This window comes from Acyrthosiphon pisum, chromosome A2 (genome assembly GCF_005508785.2).
Source record: "Acyrthosiphon pisum isolate AL4f chromosome A2, pea_aphid_22Mar2018_4r6ur, whole genome shotgun sequence".
Taxonomy (NCBI): domain Eukaryota; kingdom Metazoa; phylum Arthropoda; class Insecta; order Hemiptera; family Aphididae; genus Acyrthosiphon; species Acyrthosiphon pisum.
In genome coordinates this window covers 107529146-107546000 of record NC_042495.1, presented here as the reverse complement: position 1 = coordinate 107546000, position 16855 = coordinate 107529146, and the positions used below count along the sequence as shown (strand labels likewise).

The window sequence follows — 16855 nt, the reverse complement described above, 5'->3', positions numbered from 1 at the left end:
CTGACTCGCGCATGAAACGTTACGTACCATAATCAGCTATAAACATGTTGGCAACACTGCTTATATTATATATTCTAGGATTTTTAGTATTTGTTGTTATAGCAGCAACAGAAATACATAATCTGTGAAAATTTCAACTTTTTAACTTTCATGGTTCGTGAGATACAGCCTGGTGACAGACGGACGGACATCGGAGCCTTAGTAATAGGGTCCCGTTTTACCGTACGGAACCCTAAAAACAACATTAACATAATTTGCCGTTTTTGATTTTTATTTGGTTAGTAGGTATTTAGAATTCATGTAAAAAATATTATTTTATACAGCTTTTATCTCATTGTGGCAATAATATAGCAAGCCAAACTCCGTATTGAAAAGTAATAAATTATGAGAATAAATAAGAAACACATATACTTACATTTTTACACATTTTTTATTATTATTCATATTTTACACACTATGAATGTATTAAAAACTTAAAATGTATGTTATTAAGTAATATTATTGACAGTCTTGAAGGAAATAAATACTAGAATGATTAGAGATTTTGTCAAACATACAACCATTTTGAGAAAAAAATTTTAAATAATGTGTTCTAATAAAATAATAACACTACAGAAAATATTTAAAATTTAAAATGTTTAGATTAATTGTAATGATAAGTATTGAAATATCAAATAAAATACACAAAATATTATTAAAAATACATAAATATCTAATAAGAAATAACACATTTAAAAACACAATTTTATTTTTCTGGTAGCCTTGTATGAGGAATTGTAGAAACCGATGTTTTAATATTTTCATGTCCTTCAGCCACATGTAAAACAATGCCGGGTAAAGTATCGGTTGCAGCATGGATTTCATGGGGTTGACCTGAAACCCACAAACATTTATTTAGATAATTACTAAATAGATATTATATAATAAAAATGTAAAGTAATTTCTTAACAGATATTTATATACCTATAATATAAATAAATATTTTAGCTAGTTACAGAAATTATATGGTGTATTGATGATTGGTTACTAAATATAAATTATAAATTTCTTTTTAATCATACATGTATTTACATATATGTAAGTATACATGAAGCAAAATGATATTATCTAATTACCGGGTGTGAGGCTCGCTATAGCAGCTAGTAAATCATAATTTATAAGAGGCTCTCCTTCAGCTCTAGGTACCCAACCTTCCGGTGGTGATGGCGGAGGTGAAATTAAAAACTGTTTTACTGGAGCCGGTAATTGTAAGTGTTGGTCTGCCGCATCAATTGGTGTAACAGGCTTTAATAGATTGGAATGTTGTTTTAATGTTTTATTTATAATGTAATATAAGTAAAATTTACCTGTGCGAAGTAACAATTGATTATTGTGTCATAAAACCTTATTTGATGCATCTGGATTCTAGCAGTGGCAGCAGATACCGAAGTGCCATAGTTAACCCTTAAGCGCTTGAAGCTACGGAAATATTGTACAGAAATGATTTCTCCAAACCGGCTAAACAACATTTCCATTTCTTTCTACAAAGAGATTGTAACGATAGTATCAACAAATAAATTACAGTTATTAAAGCAATAATATACAACCTTAAGATCGTCATCCTTAAAAATTGCAGGATCGATATTAGTTACAATTAACGATGTAGGCAAATCTTCATCATTTAGATCATCTAACGATGAATGTTCAGAGGTCACGGCTTTGTATAAATCATTTTTTTCATCAAGTAAACTGGGTAATCCATCAACTTCGTTTACGATGATCTCTCGATCCTCAAGTTCTTTTTGTTCGTCCACCATCATGGAATGCGCACTACATGAACGATTGTTCAATACAATTTTTTGTAAAAGAAAAATCAAGCACAACTACCAAAATAATATTATAGTATTATCGTAAGTAGCATCGAATTGAGGAGATACTCACCGTCCACTTACGCACTACGGTCAGCAAGAAGTTATCGTTGTAATGTACGATTACTGTTTTTAAACGTTCGTCATACTGTCTTGAACTGGAACTTGGAAGTCACTACAGTAATGTTTATTCAGTTTTCAACTACACCTTACGCATACGATTTACAACAACACTTGTTGTTACTTGTTATGTGAAATGTCAATTATCAGCGTCCTGTAATCGAAACGTGTCGTGGTGACTAATGATGGCCGACGGGACGTCCACCAGACACGTCGAGGGTCCAGTCGGGGCTTAAGAGAGATTATCTATAAGCAATAAGAAAATAAGTTATAATTAAAGAAGATGACACCAGTGAATGCTAATGACCTGCTGATTACTGATTAGTGCTGAACCGCTGAACTTTTTATGTATACCACGAAACACTTGGAAATGATGACGGGAGGGGACTTAACCGCAGTACTTTGCTCATCACTGATAACTCTAGCGCCAGGCCGCCAGCTGGCTGGGGTATCACCGCAGGCTGCAGCTGATCCATCTATAGTTGTTGTTACCGTTGGCCGTAGCACCATAGCACAGAACAAGATCATGGATCATATTCTTATTATCAATGTTTATATAATTTTCAATTTTCATAATCATCCCTAAAATGTACGTAATGTGCATAGCAAACATTGCTTAGTTTTCTGGAACTTATGGACGACAATATTAATGTATTATTACTTGACGTAATATTATAGCGTTTCCGTTATCATTGTAATCTCTCAACTTTATTTCACAATCGGGTAACAAGTTACAATGTCCGAGTACAACAAAGTCCGGGTGTCCAAGTTGGTATTAAAAAACGAAAAAGTCAAGTAAGTCAAAATCGAAATACTTCAGATAATATTTAAAAACTTTTTCTGTAAGACTATATTTTTATTTAGTTATTTAAGGTGCTTCTACTATATAATTTAAAGTATTCAAGTGTGTAACTATAAACTGTAAACTGGGATATTGTTATTGCGTCACGAAAAAGAATATAATTTTATATATTACCTATGTGTATAATATGAATATAAAAATACATAATTATAAAATAAAAATCCATTCAATTATTTTCAGGAAGAAGAAGAAAAAAAACAAATCTAAGAATAAAGATGAAAAAATTAATGTTGAAGAAATTCAAGAAAAAATTAACCATGGTACCTACATTGAAGATTAATCAATTTGTGATATCGTAAAGAAACATTTTTTTTTTTTTTACAGGAAACTGGGCAGAGGCTAAATTAGTTAGCGAAATTTCAGGACCAGTAGCTCTTGAATTTGGTTCTCAGACCTATGTTACCGCAATGGACAATGGGCTGTTTACACTAGGTCCTCCTCATGATGAAGGTTAGTACTCATACAGTTGTTTCATTTGTGGGATGGCAGTGTGACTTTGTTACTTCTATTTTCCTAGAACCCAAATTGGAATGGGATGTTAGTTCATTTTTAATTTATAAAGATCATCTAATTATAAATTGCTTTTATTTATTGTAAATTTATTATATATTTCTTAAATTTAAATGTTATAAAATAGATTAAGTACCCCTAGTGTTTAAAAAAAAGTATTAATAAATAAATATATTTTGGAAAGTAAATTATTTTATTTATTTTATAGGTGACGGTCCTTTACCTGAAGAAATCTTAACAGCTATTATTGTCAATGAAACAAGAATTGCTTTAAAGTCTGGATATGGGAAGTATTTAGGTGTTGATAAAGATGGAACAATAGTTGGAAGATCTGATGCCATTGGACCACTAGAACAATTTGAACCAATTTTTCAAGTAATAAAATTTTAATAATTTACAAATTATTATAATTTAACATATTTATCATACTACTAAATTATGCATATATTAAACTAACAATATATTTTTCTAGTCTAATAATTTATTTGATCAATAGATCTTCAAAGAATATTGTTTCTTTCCTAACTATTGAAAATATCAAACACACCTATTTTAGTTTCAAACTTTTTACTTTGTCAATTATATTGAAAATAATATAAAACTATAATTTCATTTATAGGTATGTAAATTTAAATTAAATAAATATTGATGTAACTTTTATTTTATTGATAAATTACAGGATAACAAATTAGCAATTCTATCTTCAACTGGATGTTTTATAAGTATACGAGATGAAGATGACTCTTTGGTTGCAAAAAATAGAACTGTTGGTCCAAATGAATTAGTTAAAGTCAGACTTCATGCTATTGAAAATACAGAAGAAGCGATTGATAAATTGGACGAAAAGAAAGGGAATATTAAGGATATAGAAAAAAATTATGTGTAAGTACTAAGCATTCTCATTATTTCTTTATGCCCATAGTATCTAAATAAATATATACTACATATTTTAATCAATTATTATCATATAAATAAACAGTTAAATTTATATTTAAAATTTTTCTCATTGATATTTTTATCTTTCAATATCACGTTAAATTTTTTTTGGATATCGCTAAACCTTGTGGCTGATTGCTTTAGAATTACTTACCCTGAAAAACATATCCAAATGTATTGTTTTATAATCATATTTATTATTTTATTAGAAAAATGTTCCAAAAATTTCAAGATAAGAAGATGCGTATGATCGAAGGAAAAAGAAGTGAATTAAAAAAAGCTCAACAAGAAGGAAAATTACACGAATCATTATTAGACAGAAGAGCAAAAACAAAAGCAGACAGATATTGTAAATAGTACCTATACATTTTTTTAATTATATTATTTAAATGTAGCAATAGGTATAAAATTAAGTGTAATTTTTTATAATTAAATACAATATTTTACATTAAATACTCTTATGGACTTTTAAAATTATTTGTCAAATTATTTATTTTTATACTCTTTAAAAGTTCAAATTTAATGAAATATTGCAACTATATAATATCTTGAAAAGTTTTTTTCTAAAAAAGTTATCCTTATTAACCCTTATAAAACACTATTTATAAAATCAAAGGAAACCTCAAAATATTGTTTAATTTGACTTATAATATGTGCTATTTAGGTGTCATCGCTCTAAAACCACTTCTCTATAATTTTACAATATGTGTGCATGTGTTTTGCTATGTTCCATCGTGTCTACATATAAGAGACCGACTTAATAAACCTAAGGTTGTGTGGCATCCTTGAACAGTTAAATGTAACTTCATTATTTACTTAGATGATTGGTATAATATAATTTTAATTATAAAATTTAGTATAGACGTATAGCTTTTTTTTTTTCTTTACATTGAAAATCGTAGAAGGAGGGTGTAACAATTACAACATACAACTTTGGCGGCTGTACAGAGCCAATCCCCCTGGTTGCAGCCTTACAACTATATAATTATACAAATTTGAGGGGCTCTATCCCCTCTAAATTCGCCTTCGGCGCACAAAATAAATGTCTTAATTAAATAAGGTTATCTCGTGCTGGTTCCGCAACGGCATCTTGCGCTTCCCGTGTAGTTCTTGGCCTCGTGGCATTTTTCCTCGCATATCACACATCTTGGAGGGCTGGAGCAGTCCTTCGCCTTATGATCCTCTTTTCCGCACGTCATGCACAGCTTAGTCCGGTCCTTGCCCTTGCAGGTGGCTCGGATGTGGCCGTAATCGTGGCATCTGTAACACCTCGTTTTGGCTGCTTTCTGCACGACGCGTCACCTCACTAACCCTATTATGGTAATACGGCCCGTTTTTGCCAGTGAAGAAGCGGCGAGGCTGTTTAGCCTTACCGCAGCCGTTTTGCATCCATCGTGAGTGAAGGTAATCCTAAGCACCTTAGCGCTGGAGGTGGACCCCGTCGCTTTTGCTACCGCTTCCAACACTTCTTCCTCTGTGGTTTCTGGCTCGAGGTCTTTTATGGTTACCATACTTGCCATTGCCTCGTATCTCACTTCTGTTTTGCCCATTATTACCGAGACCGCGTCTCGCAGCTTTTCCGCCGCTAGACACTTGCTCGGACCTTTCTGGAGCTGGAGTACCACCTCCCCTAGTCTTGACCTCTTCATGGCCCGAATGGTGATGCCCAGGGAGTCAACATCTATACGCTCTTTGAGCGTTTTGGCGACGTCTGCGTAACGTTTGCCCTGACGCAGGGCGAATTACTACTATTTCTGGTCTCGTTTTTGTCTTCCTGTTTTCTTTCCTGTCAGCCTTGAGGGTAGGTGGTCTGGTTTCCTTTTTTCGTCTCTTCTTCACCTTTTTCTTCTTCAGCTCGGGACACTTGATATTTGTCCCCTGGCTGATGCTCCAATTCCTCGGGTACCGCCGCTGATTTGGGTGTAGGTCTCTGTATCACTCCTATTCGCCGTTGGTTGCGCTTCCTTGACGGGAGCCTTCTTTTTGATGGGAGTACTCGTTGTGTTCAACAGACTCGTCGCGAGTAGGCTATAGGAGAGACGGAGATCCTGTCGCCAGCTTTCCATGCGTACCTTCCGCTGGCTTATAGCTATATATATCTTTTGTTTAGGCTTGATGCACATATCTTTCGTCTCGCGGTGAAGGTTCTTCGTTTTTAAAGAGAAACTTAGCATCTCTTCACCTATAGTACCTATTTCCTCCAGGTAGGTATGACTTGTAGCCCATACCTCATATACGTGGTTTCCCTAATCTTGGTCGCTGGTCTCATCAATTTCATCATCCTCACTTCGTGGGACCTTAACTTCTCTTTGCTCTTCACGGCTGTCTGATGTGAGCCCGTTACGTTGGATCCTGCTGTTACCCCGGGTCCACTCACCACTGCCGCCTCATGGACATCCTGTTTCCCTGGAGGAGTAACAATATTCCCAATTTCTTTACTCATATTGGGTTTACAATGACCTTCTGTCATTTTTACCCTACTGACAGGGGGACTATTTACAGTTGTCTTCTGAGTCCGTTTGCATGTGTTTGCAGGTGGACCGGACCTGCCGATCCTAACCAATGAAGGTAAGGACCGGCTCTCTGTGCTCCGACTCCGACCGGTTAAGGTTACAGTCGGGTTTGCGGACCCGTTGGCACGCCCGTATTGGGCGTGAGCCCCACACCACGGCAAGGTGGGTCCTTGGGGGGGGTATGGACGTATAGCTGTTGACTACTTTGTAGGGTGTGGGCTCTACTCTACTCTATTTTAGTTGTATATATAGTTATATGGTAAATGGTAATATATTAAAAGTATGATAAAATATACAAGCATAGCCACATAGGTCATGATTTTCCATTAGGTATATATTTCTATGTAATCTAAGATTTAAGACTTAAATATTGCCTATGTCTACAAATAAACAGCTATGAATAAGATTATAATTTCTTAAAGAAACATAGTGCGTAATGAAAAGCATTTAGATGCATACTACATTATACAATCATAATGCCAGTGTGCGTTATTAATATAAACTTAAATTGACACTGAATATATTAAAACCATTTAATGCGTATATACAAATGGTTAGAATATTAATTGCAATGTTACATTGTTAGATCGTCGTGAAATCTGTTGCAGTACGCAGTGTTACAGAAGCGGATGCAGAATGTTTTAAAGACTCGAACATTTTCGGAAACAATACGATAAAATTTGCATAAAAGTATTATAACAGTTTCAAACGTCGTAAATATTTATGAGACGAACGTTCGGGATCAGGATGATAATCAAATCATCTGTGGTTAATACTACATCGTATATTTACTAACGATTATAATATAAGTAATATCAATACATCATAATTTAATGTAGGTACCGACTTATATAATTATGATCATAATTATATGATATAGTTGTTAAATATGGTTGGGACGCAATTCGTGTAGTCGTTAAATATCTTTGGGACGCAAATCATGTGGAAAAGGGATTTCGGGACGCAATTCATGTGCAGCGCATCCTTTACAGTGACCCACTTGTAACCTACTGTACAGCAGAGTGACATCCACTTACCCACCTTTTTAACATTTTTTCTTGTTATTACACATATCTATTATTATATCATAATTATTTGTAAAATTCTAACTGGAAAAAACATTTTTAACAATACCGTTGGTCTAAAATCTAAATAGTCAAATAGATCATAGACAATAGATTATAAGTCTTTTAAAATGGGAACGAAAATGGACCCAATTAGCGTATTATTACCTATAGTAAAATAATCCCGTACCCAACTCGGATGCAGCCAATTTAAATTGTGCAACGTATTGATCTTAATATTTTTTTTTAATCAGGCTCTACGGTATGCATGCAGTATGTGCGGGGATTGTAAACTGCACCCAAGGTACAGGTAAACACGAAATAATACATGTAAGCTGCGCCCAAGTTCTTATCAAGTGTAAAAATGTAATATGTAAACTGCGCCCAAGTTTTTATCAAATGTAAAAAGGTGAATATTATTATCCTATATCCAATATATTATTTCGGGCACTGAGGCATATTAAGTAAGCGAAAATAGGTATTGGTATTTTTGAAAAAGTGCGTAATACCATTGATTATAAATACTAGTATTGTAATACTATTTATCTACACAAATAAACAGCTTAGGTAGGTAGGTATATAAATACCTATATTATACATTGTATTATACATCATTTGGTATCTATCCAAATAATCACGAAAAAAGTCAAGTATAGCCATAATATATTTAAATTTAAAACTAATTAAGTTGGAACCATAAGTAAACCGTAGAGACAGTAAACGGTAAACTGCGCCCAAATTACCTTTTTTTTGTAAACTGCGTCCGAATTTTTATCTATGTTAAAAAGGTATAATGTACACTGCGCCCGAATTTATTTGGTAGATGTATATATAAGTGAAGAAGCTCAGTATTCACCTGAAATATGGGCTCAAGCATCAGCAGAATCAACTTTCACAGAATATTTTCATTTTCTTAGAAAAGTTAAATGAAGTTCAAATAGAAACACATATTATCCAACTAAATAGTATAAATGAACCCTTTAAAATACCAAAATTCTAAAACAAAAAATAAACGCAAAACGTTACAACATTTAATTAATAAATATAATAGTGGTCATATCCAATTGATAAATATATATCATCAATATGTTTTTTTTTTGTCTTAATATTGTTCTTTTTGAGATTATATATATTTTTCAATTTTTAATTTAACGAAGTAAATATAAATTAAAGATAGTCATAATTTTATCTTAGTAATTCTGTAATTTTCTTTAATTTTGCAAAAATATAGCTGTTCAATTTTAAAAGCTTAGCGCAGTTTACATAATAATATGTCACCTTTTTACATTTGATAAAAACCCGGGCGCAGCTTACATATATTATTTCGTGTTTACCTGTACCTTGGGCACAGTTTACAATCGCCGAATAATACAATATAATATTATATAGCTACTACATAATTTAATATTATACCCAATGCTGACATACTGTTTGGGTTTGGTATTTATAAATTTATAATACCTATATAATTATATAATATATCTACTAAACGTATGATGTATATATATATTATATAGGATATTGTAAATTATACATTGATCGCCGATCGATCATTGCCAATACTTACTCACACTTAACTGCAGTATGACCGTAATTATAATATAGGGACTGATCAATGGTTTTCTATACTTGCAGGCTCGTGTAATATACATTTTTTAATTTTAACAACATATTATAGTTCTACTATTCAACTATACATTAAAAGAAAACAAATAATGCGAGTAAAAACCAAAAGATCGGAACTTAATTTTTATGGATTTTATGGTGACTAGTGAGTAGTGAATGCAACTTACTGAAGCTATATTGAGCTTACTTGAGCTATATTATATTATTATCATGGTCTATACGATTATTATTATAATATACATATATACACCGAGAAAAACAAATACCTATACGTGACGTGCAATGTCTTAGTCGTGCCAGTTAAATATTTTATCCGTAGGCTAAATTCAGAAGAACCTAGGTAGGTATCAGGGGCGTCCCTAGGGTTTAAAGGGGACGTCCGCCCTTCCATAAGTCTTAAAATGTTCTGTGTTTGCTAATAGATAAATACATTTTATACATTTTGTTAAGGGTGTCGGTGCCAGTATTTCCAATTTTCGAAATTTCTATGCTATTTGAATATTATATTTTATATTTTAGTTATTGCCTTAATTATAATACTTTTCCACTAATCTACAGCTCGATACTTATTTAGACGGGGTCGATACGGTGTATTATATCAACGAAAATTACTTCACGGGAAAAACTCTCACGCCCTGTAGAATTGTCGGATTTTGTTATTTTTTTTTTTTATCTGAAAGATGAGAAGTTTCTATAGGTCGGATTAAAGCTTGATTTTTTATTTTACTTTGAATAGTAGTAGAAAAATACGTTTGAAAAAGGACAAATATTATGCATTTTTAAAATGCATATATTCCAGTTTCTATAATTATAGTTTTCAAAATCGGGCTTTGATCCGACCTACAAAATGTTCTCTATTTTAAGATAAAAAAAAAATTAACGAAATCTGACAATTCTACAGGTCGTGAGAGTTTTTCCTGTAAGACATGTTTTGTACCAAAAAACGCACCGGCACCGACACTCTTAATTGTTTGTACACTGATTATACAGATCGTTGATACAAACATCAAAAATCAAATATATGTATAAATATATGTATATTATAAGCATATAGGTAGATGTTAAGTTTTTGTTTAGCAAAGTGGTATTAAGGACTAAAATGTTGAATTGACCTGAAGACGCCACTAGTATAGTGGTGCCTATACCTACTTTTTCATTTTAAAATTAAAAATTATCAAAGTTTTAACAATATTCAAAGAGTTACAAGTTACAACGACTCGCCAGCAGTATTATTAAATAAGTAATTATGTTTGGGGACCCTGCACGAGCGACGACCCTGCGGTCTGCACCCGCATAAAAATATACCTATGTATATGTCTACCTATCTAACTATTACCTATATATCTGCGCTTGAATATGGTAGGGAGCGCACCTCTTTTTTTTGTATAAATATTTTAGCGTACCCTCTGTAAAAAAGTCAAAAGTGAAAATTTTCCAGCAGTTTTCAAAAGTTCTGTGCAAAACAAAAGAAAAATTAAGGAAAAACGGGAATTTTTAAACAAAATTTGTTTTCGAAAATATCGATTTTGGTTTTTGGTGCAACTCTTATAAAAATGACCGAAGGTACATGCAATTTTGAATGAATGTTTATATCAGCATTTTCTATACACCATAGTATTTTCCAAATATTTTGATTTATTTTGAGTTGCTTACAGACATTTTAAATTTCAATTTTTTTTATTTTTTTTTCTATAAATATCAATAAAATATTATTTGTTGGTTAAAAAAGCTTGAAAATTTAATAGAAGGTTCCTATTATATTGTTTCAAAGGCAGATGAAAAAAATTAAAAATCAAAAGTCACAATTTTTTTTTATAAGCATATAAAGTTCAAATATTGACAAAACACGTAAAAATGACGAAAATTTGCAAATTATTTTGAGTTAGAAATTCATAAAAAATTTTCTTTTTGAATCTAAGATTTAAAAATGTAATACAAGATTCCTCATACGTTTGTCTACCTTTTTCAAAAAAAAAAAATGTCTACAAGAAAGTCAAATTAAATTTTTATTAGCGTTTGAAATTATTTTTACAACATTTGATATTCACTCGATTTCTCATATAACGATTTTCTTATTTTGTTGTAATTAAAAAAACAATGACCGTAGATACTTGAAAATTTCACTGAATGTTTATATTAGAATTTTATTCACTTGCCCACCTTTTTTTTTACACTTCTACATGTCGCTTCAAATTTTTTTTTTCAAATTCAAGCTCTGCTCATAAACCTACTTATTTACCTACACATATATTATATATGATACACCCATTAATTATTATACCCTCCCATGGTAGGTATATGATAATATTAGGTACGGGTATAGTACGACATATACGTGGGCAGTATTGGCCGTGGAAATGAATCCGCGCGGCAAAAGATCGTAAAACCCGAGTGACGGCTGTCCTGCAGCAGCATAATGTCTATTGTATAATAAACGCGCGTGTTCAATGTGCGCGCGTCCAGTCGATAAAAGTTTGAGCAAAGGTCCGCGAGGTTGCGCCCTCACTGCACGAGGGTGAATACACCCCCAAGAGGAAAAGTTACGCACACGCATATAATACGCGGTGCATATAGGGGTTGGGAATATCCTCTGTGACCGTCATCGGCTCGTCGGCGTCCATTCATATTATCCTGCAGTCGTGATGTAGCGTTCGCGTGTGCTGTCGATATGTCCATAATATACGCGTCGCTTTTTTTTATTTTTCCGTTTTTTTTTTTTATTACTCGTGCAATACAATAAATAATAATTATATACGTCTACATGTATAATTTAGGTACTGCAGTAAATCACCCATGTGCTTTCCTCGCCCCACCTCCGATTATATTGTTACACACGTTATCGAAATGCGTCTAAAAAACACGCATAATATTCTATTGTATTATGACGTGTGAAACGAGAAGACTAATGTCTTAGTGCAATATCTAAATACCTACATATAGGTTTAGACAAATCATAGCTCCTACTCAAACATAGGTTAAGTTTATATAATATTATATGAGATGTTAAATATATGTAGTACCTATTTCATGTCTATAGCACTATGAGTATAATAATAATTAATTCACAATAAATCACTAATAATGAATATTATAATTATTCCCGCCGATCTGATTTTCAAAAAGTGAAACCGCGCGAAAATTTGAATTTTGAACTATTATGGTAAGTAAAAACATTAGAACTTAATGATTTATCAAATGTTTTTTAATATAGGTATAAAATATTGAAATATATGTGAACAATAGGTCAATATTATATTAATAATCAAATATTTTTTTATTACATTTCAGATGTATGCATTTGCATAAGATATGTTTGATTAAATTGTAAAAAGCAAAACATGATTGATCCTGGAAACACATTTCTCAACTCGTTTTATATTACGTCCTGTCTAACCGTTGGTAAGTATACTTATGAATCGCATTTACATATTTATATTTCATAATATTTATAAATTATTGTTCAGTCCTTGTTAGATATTTTATATCCTTGTAGATATTTTTATTCATATCCTGCAGCGAAGGTTATTATATATTGTAGTTTTGTAGTTGTATTTACATTTTACAATATTTTATTTTATACATTTGTTTTTGTTGACTGCACTCGGCTCTTTGTTATTTTATGTAAAATCTTTATAATACATTTTTGCTGCTACGGATATAATTATTTTCAAATTAATTATGTTCATATATTCTATAATATTATATAAACTGCAATTAAAAACATCATATTTATCAGTGATAAATCTGCTTTGAAAAAATGTAAACAATCATTAGCATAAATATCAGTTGAAAATGAACTATTTAAACAGTTGCATTAAGTAAACAAAATGAATAGACGCACTCTTGAGAGTTGAGACAATATTATGTGGAGTACCTACCTACATAATATATAGTACATTGTTTATATAGTCTGTGACTGTATAGGTATGTACATTGTGCAAAAGTCAACACTGCTCATACATATTAAAATTTATATAAAATGTCTGGGACTTCCATACTTCCATTCATCTTAATGGAGTTTTACTATACTCAAGATGTTAGGGGAACATGAAGCTATACAATCAATATTTACACTAGGTTCATGTTAAATTGACCTTAGTAGCTATGAAAAAAAAACTAAAACACATTTAACACGCAACATTACTTTTTCGTGACCATTATACGGTTTATCGTTATATACAATGTATTATATACAATATACAGTGTACCTTTAAAGAATAGGTATTATTATTTATTATTTTGATTAATATTATGTTTTGATTTTGAGAAATAAATGTCCTCTTCCGTATTTATAATTAGGTAGGTAAGGTACCTATATTATTTATTTTAAAAATATGCTTAAGTACATATTGCAGGCCTTCAAATATTACCTGTAGACTGTATGGTTGATAATTATTTACTATATTTAGCTATAGGTATGTATTATTATTACAGTTTGATAGTGTTAAAATAATTATTCACATAAATTTACGTGATTCAGTTTTAAACGTTAAAGTTTAAAAAAATAAATATTTTATTAAATGTATAAACTGTTTCTCTTTTTTAACTGTTACTTATTAATAAATTGAAAATAAAGAATAAAGAATGTATATAACTCCTATACGTTCTAATATTAATGATAGGTACAGTACACCCTATAATACATACATTAATATATTTATGTATATAGGTACATAATACATACACAATACACTTACCTAAGCTATTAATTATTCCATATATTTAGTATTAAAGTACAAACACTTAAACAGTTAAACTATATGTTCTAATATATATGTTTCTGTTTTTAATTATTAATTTTAAGTTGAATATAATGTATATTTTACATACAATTAAGTTTTTATAAATAAACTAAAAATATAATGAAACTTAAACTACACGAGGTAGGTATCGTGTTTCATTATTACTTAGAATTGCATGATAAAAATATTAACTTAAACATTGATACTTTATACTTTATAGGTACCTAGCTAAGTTATATTAATAACTCAATATATTACACTGTAGCTATATTCAAAGTCATTGGTTGATCATAGAATATAGCTTAGCAATAATATTTTACTAATAATCGTGTAAGGACTTCAAAATATAATTACTTACAATTTCTCATAATATAACTATACTATTATCTAAAAAATGAATCATGAAATTAACATTATAAAATAAATTTATAATATCTTGCGATGATTTATCATTGCTTTCATATTTATAATTAAATTATAGTACCTTCGGCTGGTAAAATATTATCTACCGATGTTCACGAACTGAAACGGAAGTATCCACTATACCGTCTACCCGTCAGTTTATGTAGGCGGGAAGATTTATACTATCGAAATTAAAATTATTAGCGGCTACTTATTTACAACTGTTTTATGCAGACATTATGAAATATAAACCCCCAATATTCTGGTTGTAAACTGGTAATGGATTTACTAACATTTTCGTATTTTTGTAATAAAAGCGAAATTAAAATGTTGCAATTGCATACCTACATTTTTGTTCTAGTTTTATAATTTTCTTTTATCAATACACTAATTAGATGTATTCACTACATTTATATTTTGTTTTGATACTTCCTAATAAGTCTTTATGTTTAAACATAGTTATATTTTTCTCATTATCAACTAATATGTACGATGTACAAGTCATCATCACTCGCGATTTGTTACTTAATATTTTTGTATGCATTCATGTATCTAATATTGTATAGTTTTATTTCTCTTGTAATACCTAGCTAACTAATATCCTCAGGAATGAATGAAAGATACTTACAACAAAAATACTTTTTAAATGTTTACGACTTTCAGAGTAGTTTTAACTACACCGCGTACGTCACTATTATGGTTGAATATAATTATATAGGTACTTGTACTTAAATTCGGTTTAATTTGACCATAATTTCTTCATGAAAAATTACTGCTTCTTTAAAATCTGCCACTTTAGGAGAATAACGTACCTATATATTGGTACCTTTATGGTATGGGAATATTGGATTACTCTGCAAAATTATAAACATCGATAATTATTTGATATTTGAAAGACTTAATCACCCCTTTTAAAACTGTAATTTAATATTATTGTTGTCCCTCGAACATTAACTATTCAACTCTTATAGGTAGAGTCGGTTTTCTTATATTGTACCTACTATCAATTTAAAGTCTATGTACCTATTATGCAGGTGAAATTAAATATTATATAACAATACTGTTTTTAAGGTTTCTTATACAGTTATATACTTATACTACTAAATACTAAAATCAATGTTAAGACTTAATTTAGATGAATACTATAATAGGTGTAGAATAAATATTTAGAGAATATATTATAATACTAATATTACTATATAATATATTAGTAATTATTGTACTAACAATGATTACAGACTAGTGAGACTTCCCTATACAGTGCCGCACCTAGGACTGAAATGTTAGGGGGAGGCTGTAGCCCCCACACCCCCATTACATTCACTTAAAAATATAAAAAAAAATCATATAAACAAAATCAATTGTTTATTTAATCAAGTATATAATTATTCCTTATATAATCTATTATAATTTTCAATTGCTTAATACCTTTATTTTATATCCCCGAAATAAAATATTACGTCTCCTAATAATATTTTCACGATATGTTAATAATAATAATTATTATTAGAAGTAGGTTTTACAAGTTTTACTTAATATAGGTAGATACAATATTTAAAAGATTATAAAATAAAAATATTTTGAATTATCGATACATCAAATAAAATAAATTATTACAAGGATTTAATGAATGTAGGTACCAAATCAGTAATCTTTTAAAAGAACTATTAACATAATATTATGTTGTTTCACATCGTGATGTATAAAACAGGTAAAACAAATAGGTAAACGGTAAAACAAAACAATATTATTGTTAATTTTTGAAAATTATTTACTATATATTAATTTTTTAATGAAAAGTATACCTATATTATATAGGTATAGTGATATATTTGTAATTAAATATTAATAATATAGTAATTGCACTAATTACGTTTTAAAAATGCCATGTGGTTGTTAGTAATATTGGAGTCTGGGGGTTATTTTTCCTAGGGTCGGGGATTTTTCAGTGGCTTTTTATTCCGCTATTACCTATCTGTATGTTATAGATCAGTGCATGGGTATACAGGTATACTGTAAAATTATGTGTAATAATCTTACCAAATACGAAATAATTTATATCATACAGACATAAATTGTTTCCTTAAAACGAATACAAGCATACAGAATTACAGCTTATGATATTTACTATATTTATCATAGGCAATATAAAAAAAAAGTTTAAATAAAAATTTAGAAAATTAATATTACATTTTTTTCCAAAAAAAAAAAAAAAATAAGAAATACAGTTTAA

At 30.3% G+C, this 16855-nt stretch overlaps 4 protein-coding genes across 5 annotated transcripts in view; 2 read left to right on the top strand and 2 right to left on the bottom strand.

Annotated features, from left to right (window-relative positions):
- Positions 1-411: 411 nt before the first annotated feature.
- LOC100161665 (protein sarah) lies at positions 412-2404 on the bottom strand. 2 transcript variants are annotated; one of them, XM_008187635.3, is made up of 6 exons: positions 2275-2404; positions 1921-2213; positions 1587-1809; positions 1347-1520; positions 1116-1284; positions 412-873 (listed from the first exon to the last, which is right to left on the bottom strand). In XM_008187635.3, exons 3-6 carry the CDS (start codon positions 1797-1799, stop codon positions 746-748), a joined length of 684 nt encoding a protein of 227 aa, XP_008185857.1. In that variant the 5' UTR covers positions 1800-1809; positions 1921-2213; positions 2275-2404; the 3' UTR covers positions 412-745.
- A 43-nt stretch (positions 2405-2447) lies between these two features.
- Positions 2448-4728, top strand: LOC100159614 (Protein FRG1 homolog-like). The gene is given in 6 exon segments (NM_001161935.2): positions 2448-2762; positions 3010-3089; positions 3154-3279; positions 3548-3714; positions 4019-4221; positions 4485-4728. Coding segments are annotated over 6 exon segments (783 nt in total). The 5' UTR covers positions 2448-2703; the 3' UTR covers positions 4633-4728.
- Positions 4729-5336: 608 nt separating this feature from the next.
- LOC107884491 (cellular nucleic acid-binding protein-like) lies at positions 5337-5825 on the bottom strand. The gene is made up of 2 exons (XM_016806698.1): positions 5649-5825; positions 5337-5561 (listed from the first exon to the last, which is right to left on the bottom strand). The coding sequence occupies exons 1-2, from the start codon at positions 5823-5825 to the stop codon at positions 5337-5339; spliced, it is 402 nt and encodes a 133-aa protein (XP_016662187.1).
- Positions 5826-12070: 6245 nt separating this feature from the next.
- LOC100574493 overlaps positions 12071-16855 on the top strand; it is a 13680-nt gene continuing 8895 nt past the window's right edge. The window contains exons 1-2 of the mRNA XM_003246342.4: positions 12071-12638; positions 12767-12877. Of these exons, the coding sequence (XP_003246390.1) occupies positions 12817-12877 (61 nt within the window). The 5' untranslated portion in view covers positions 12071-12638; positions 12767-12816. The remainder of the gene's footprint in view (positions 12639-12766; positions 12878-16855) is intronic.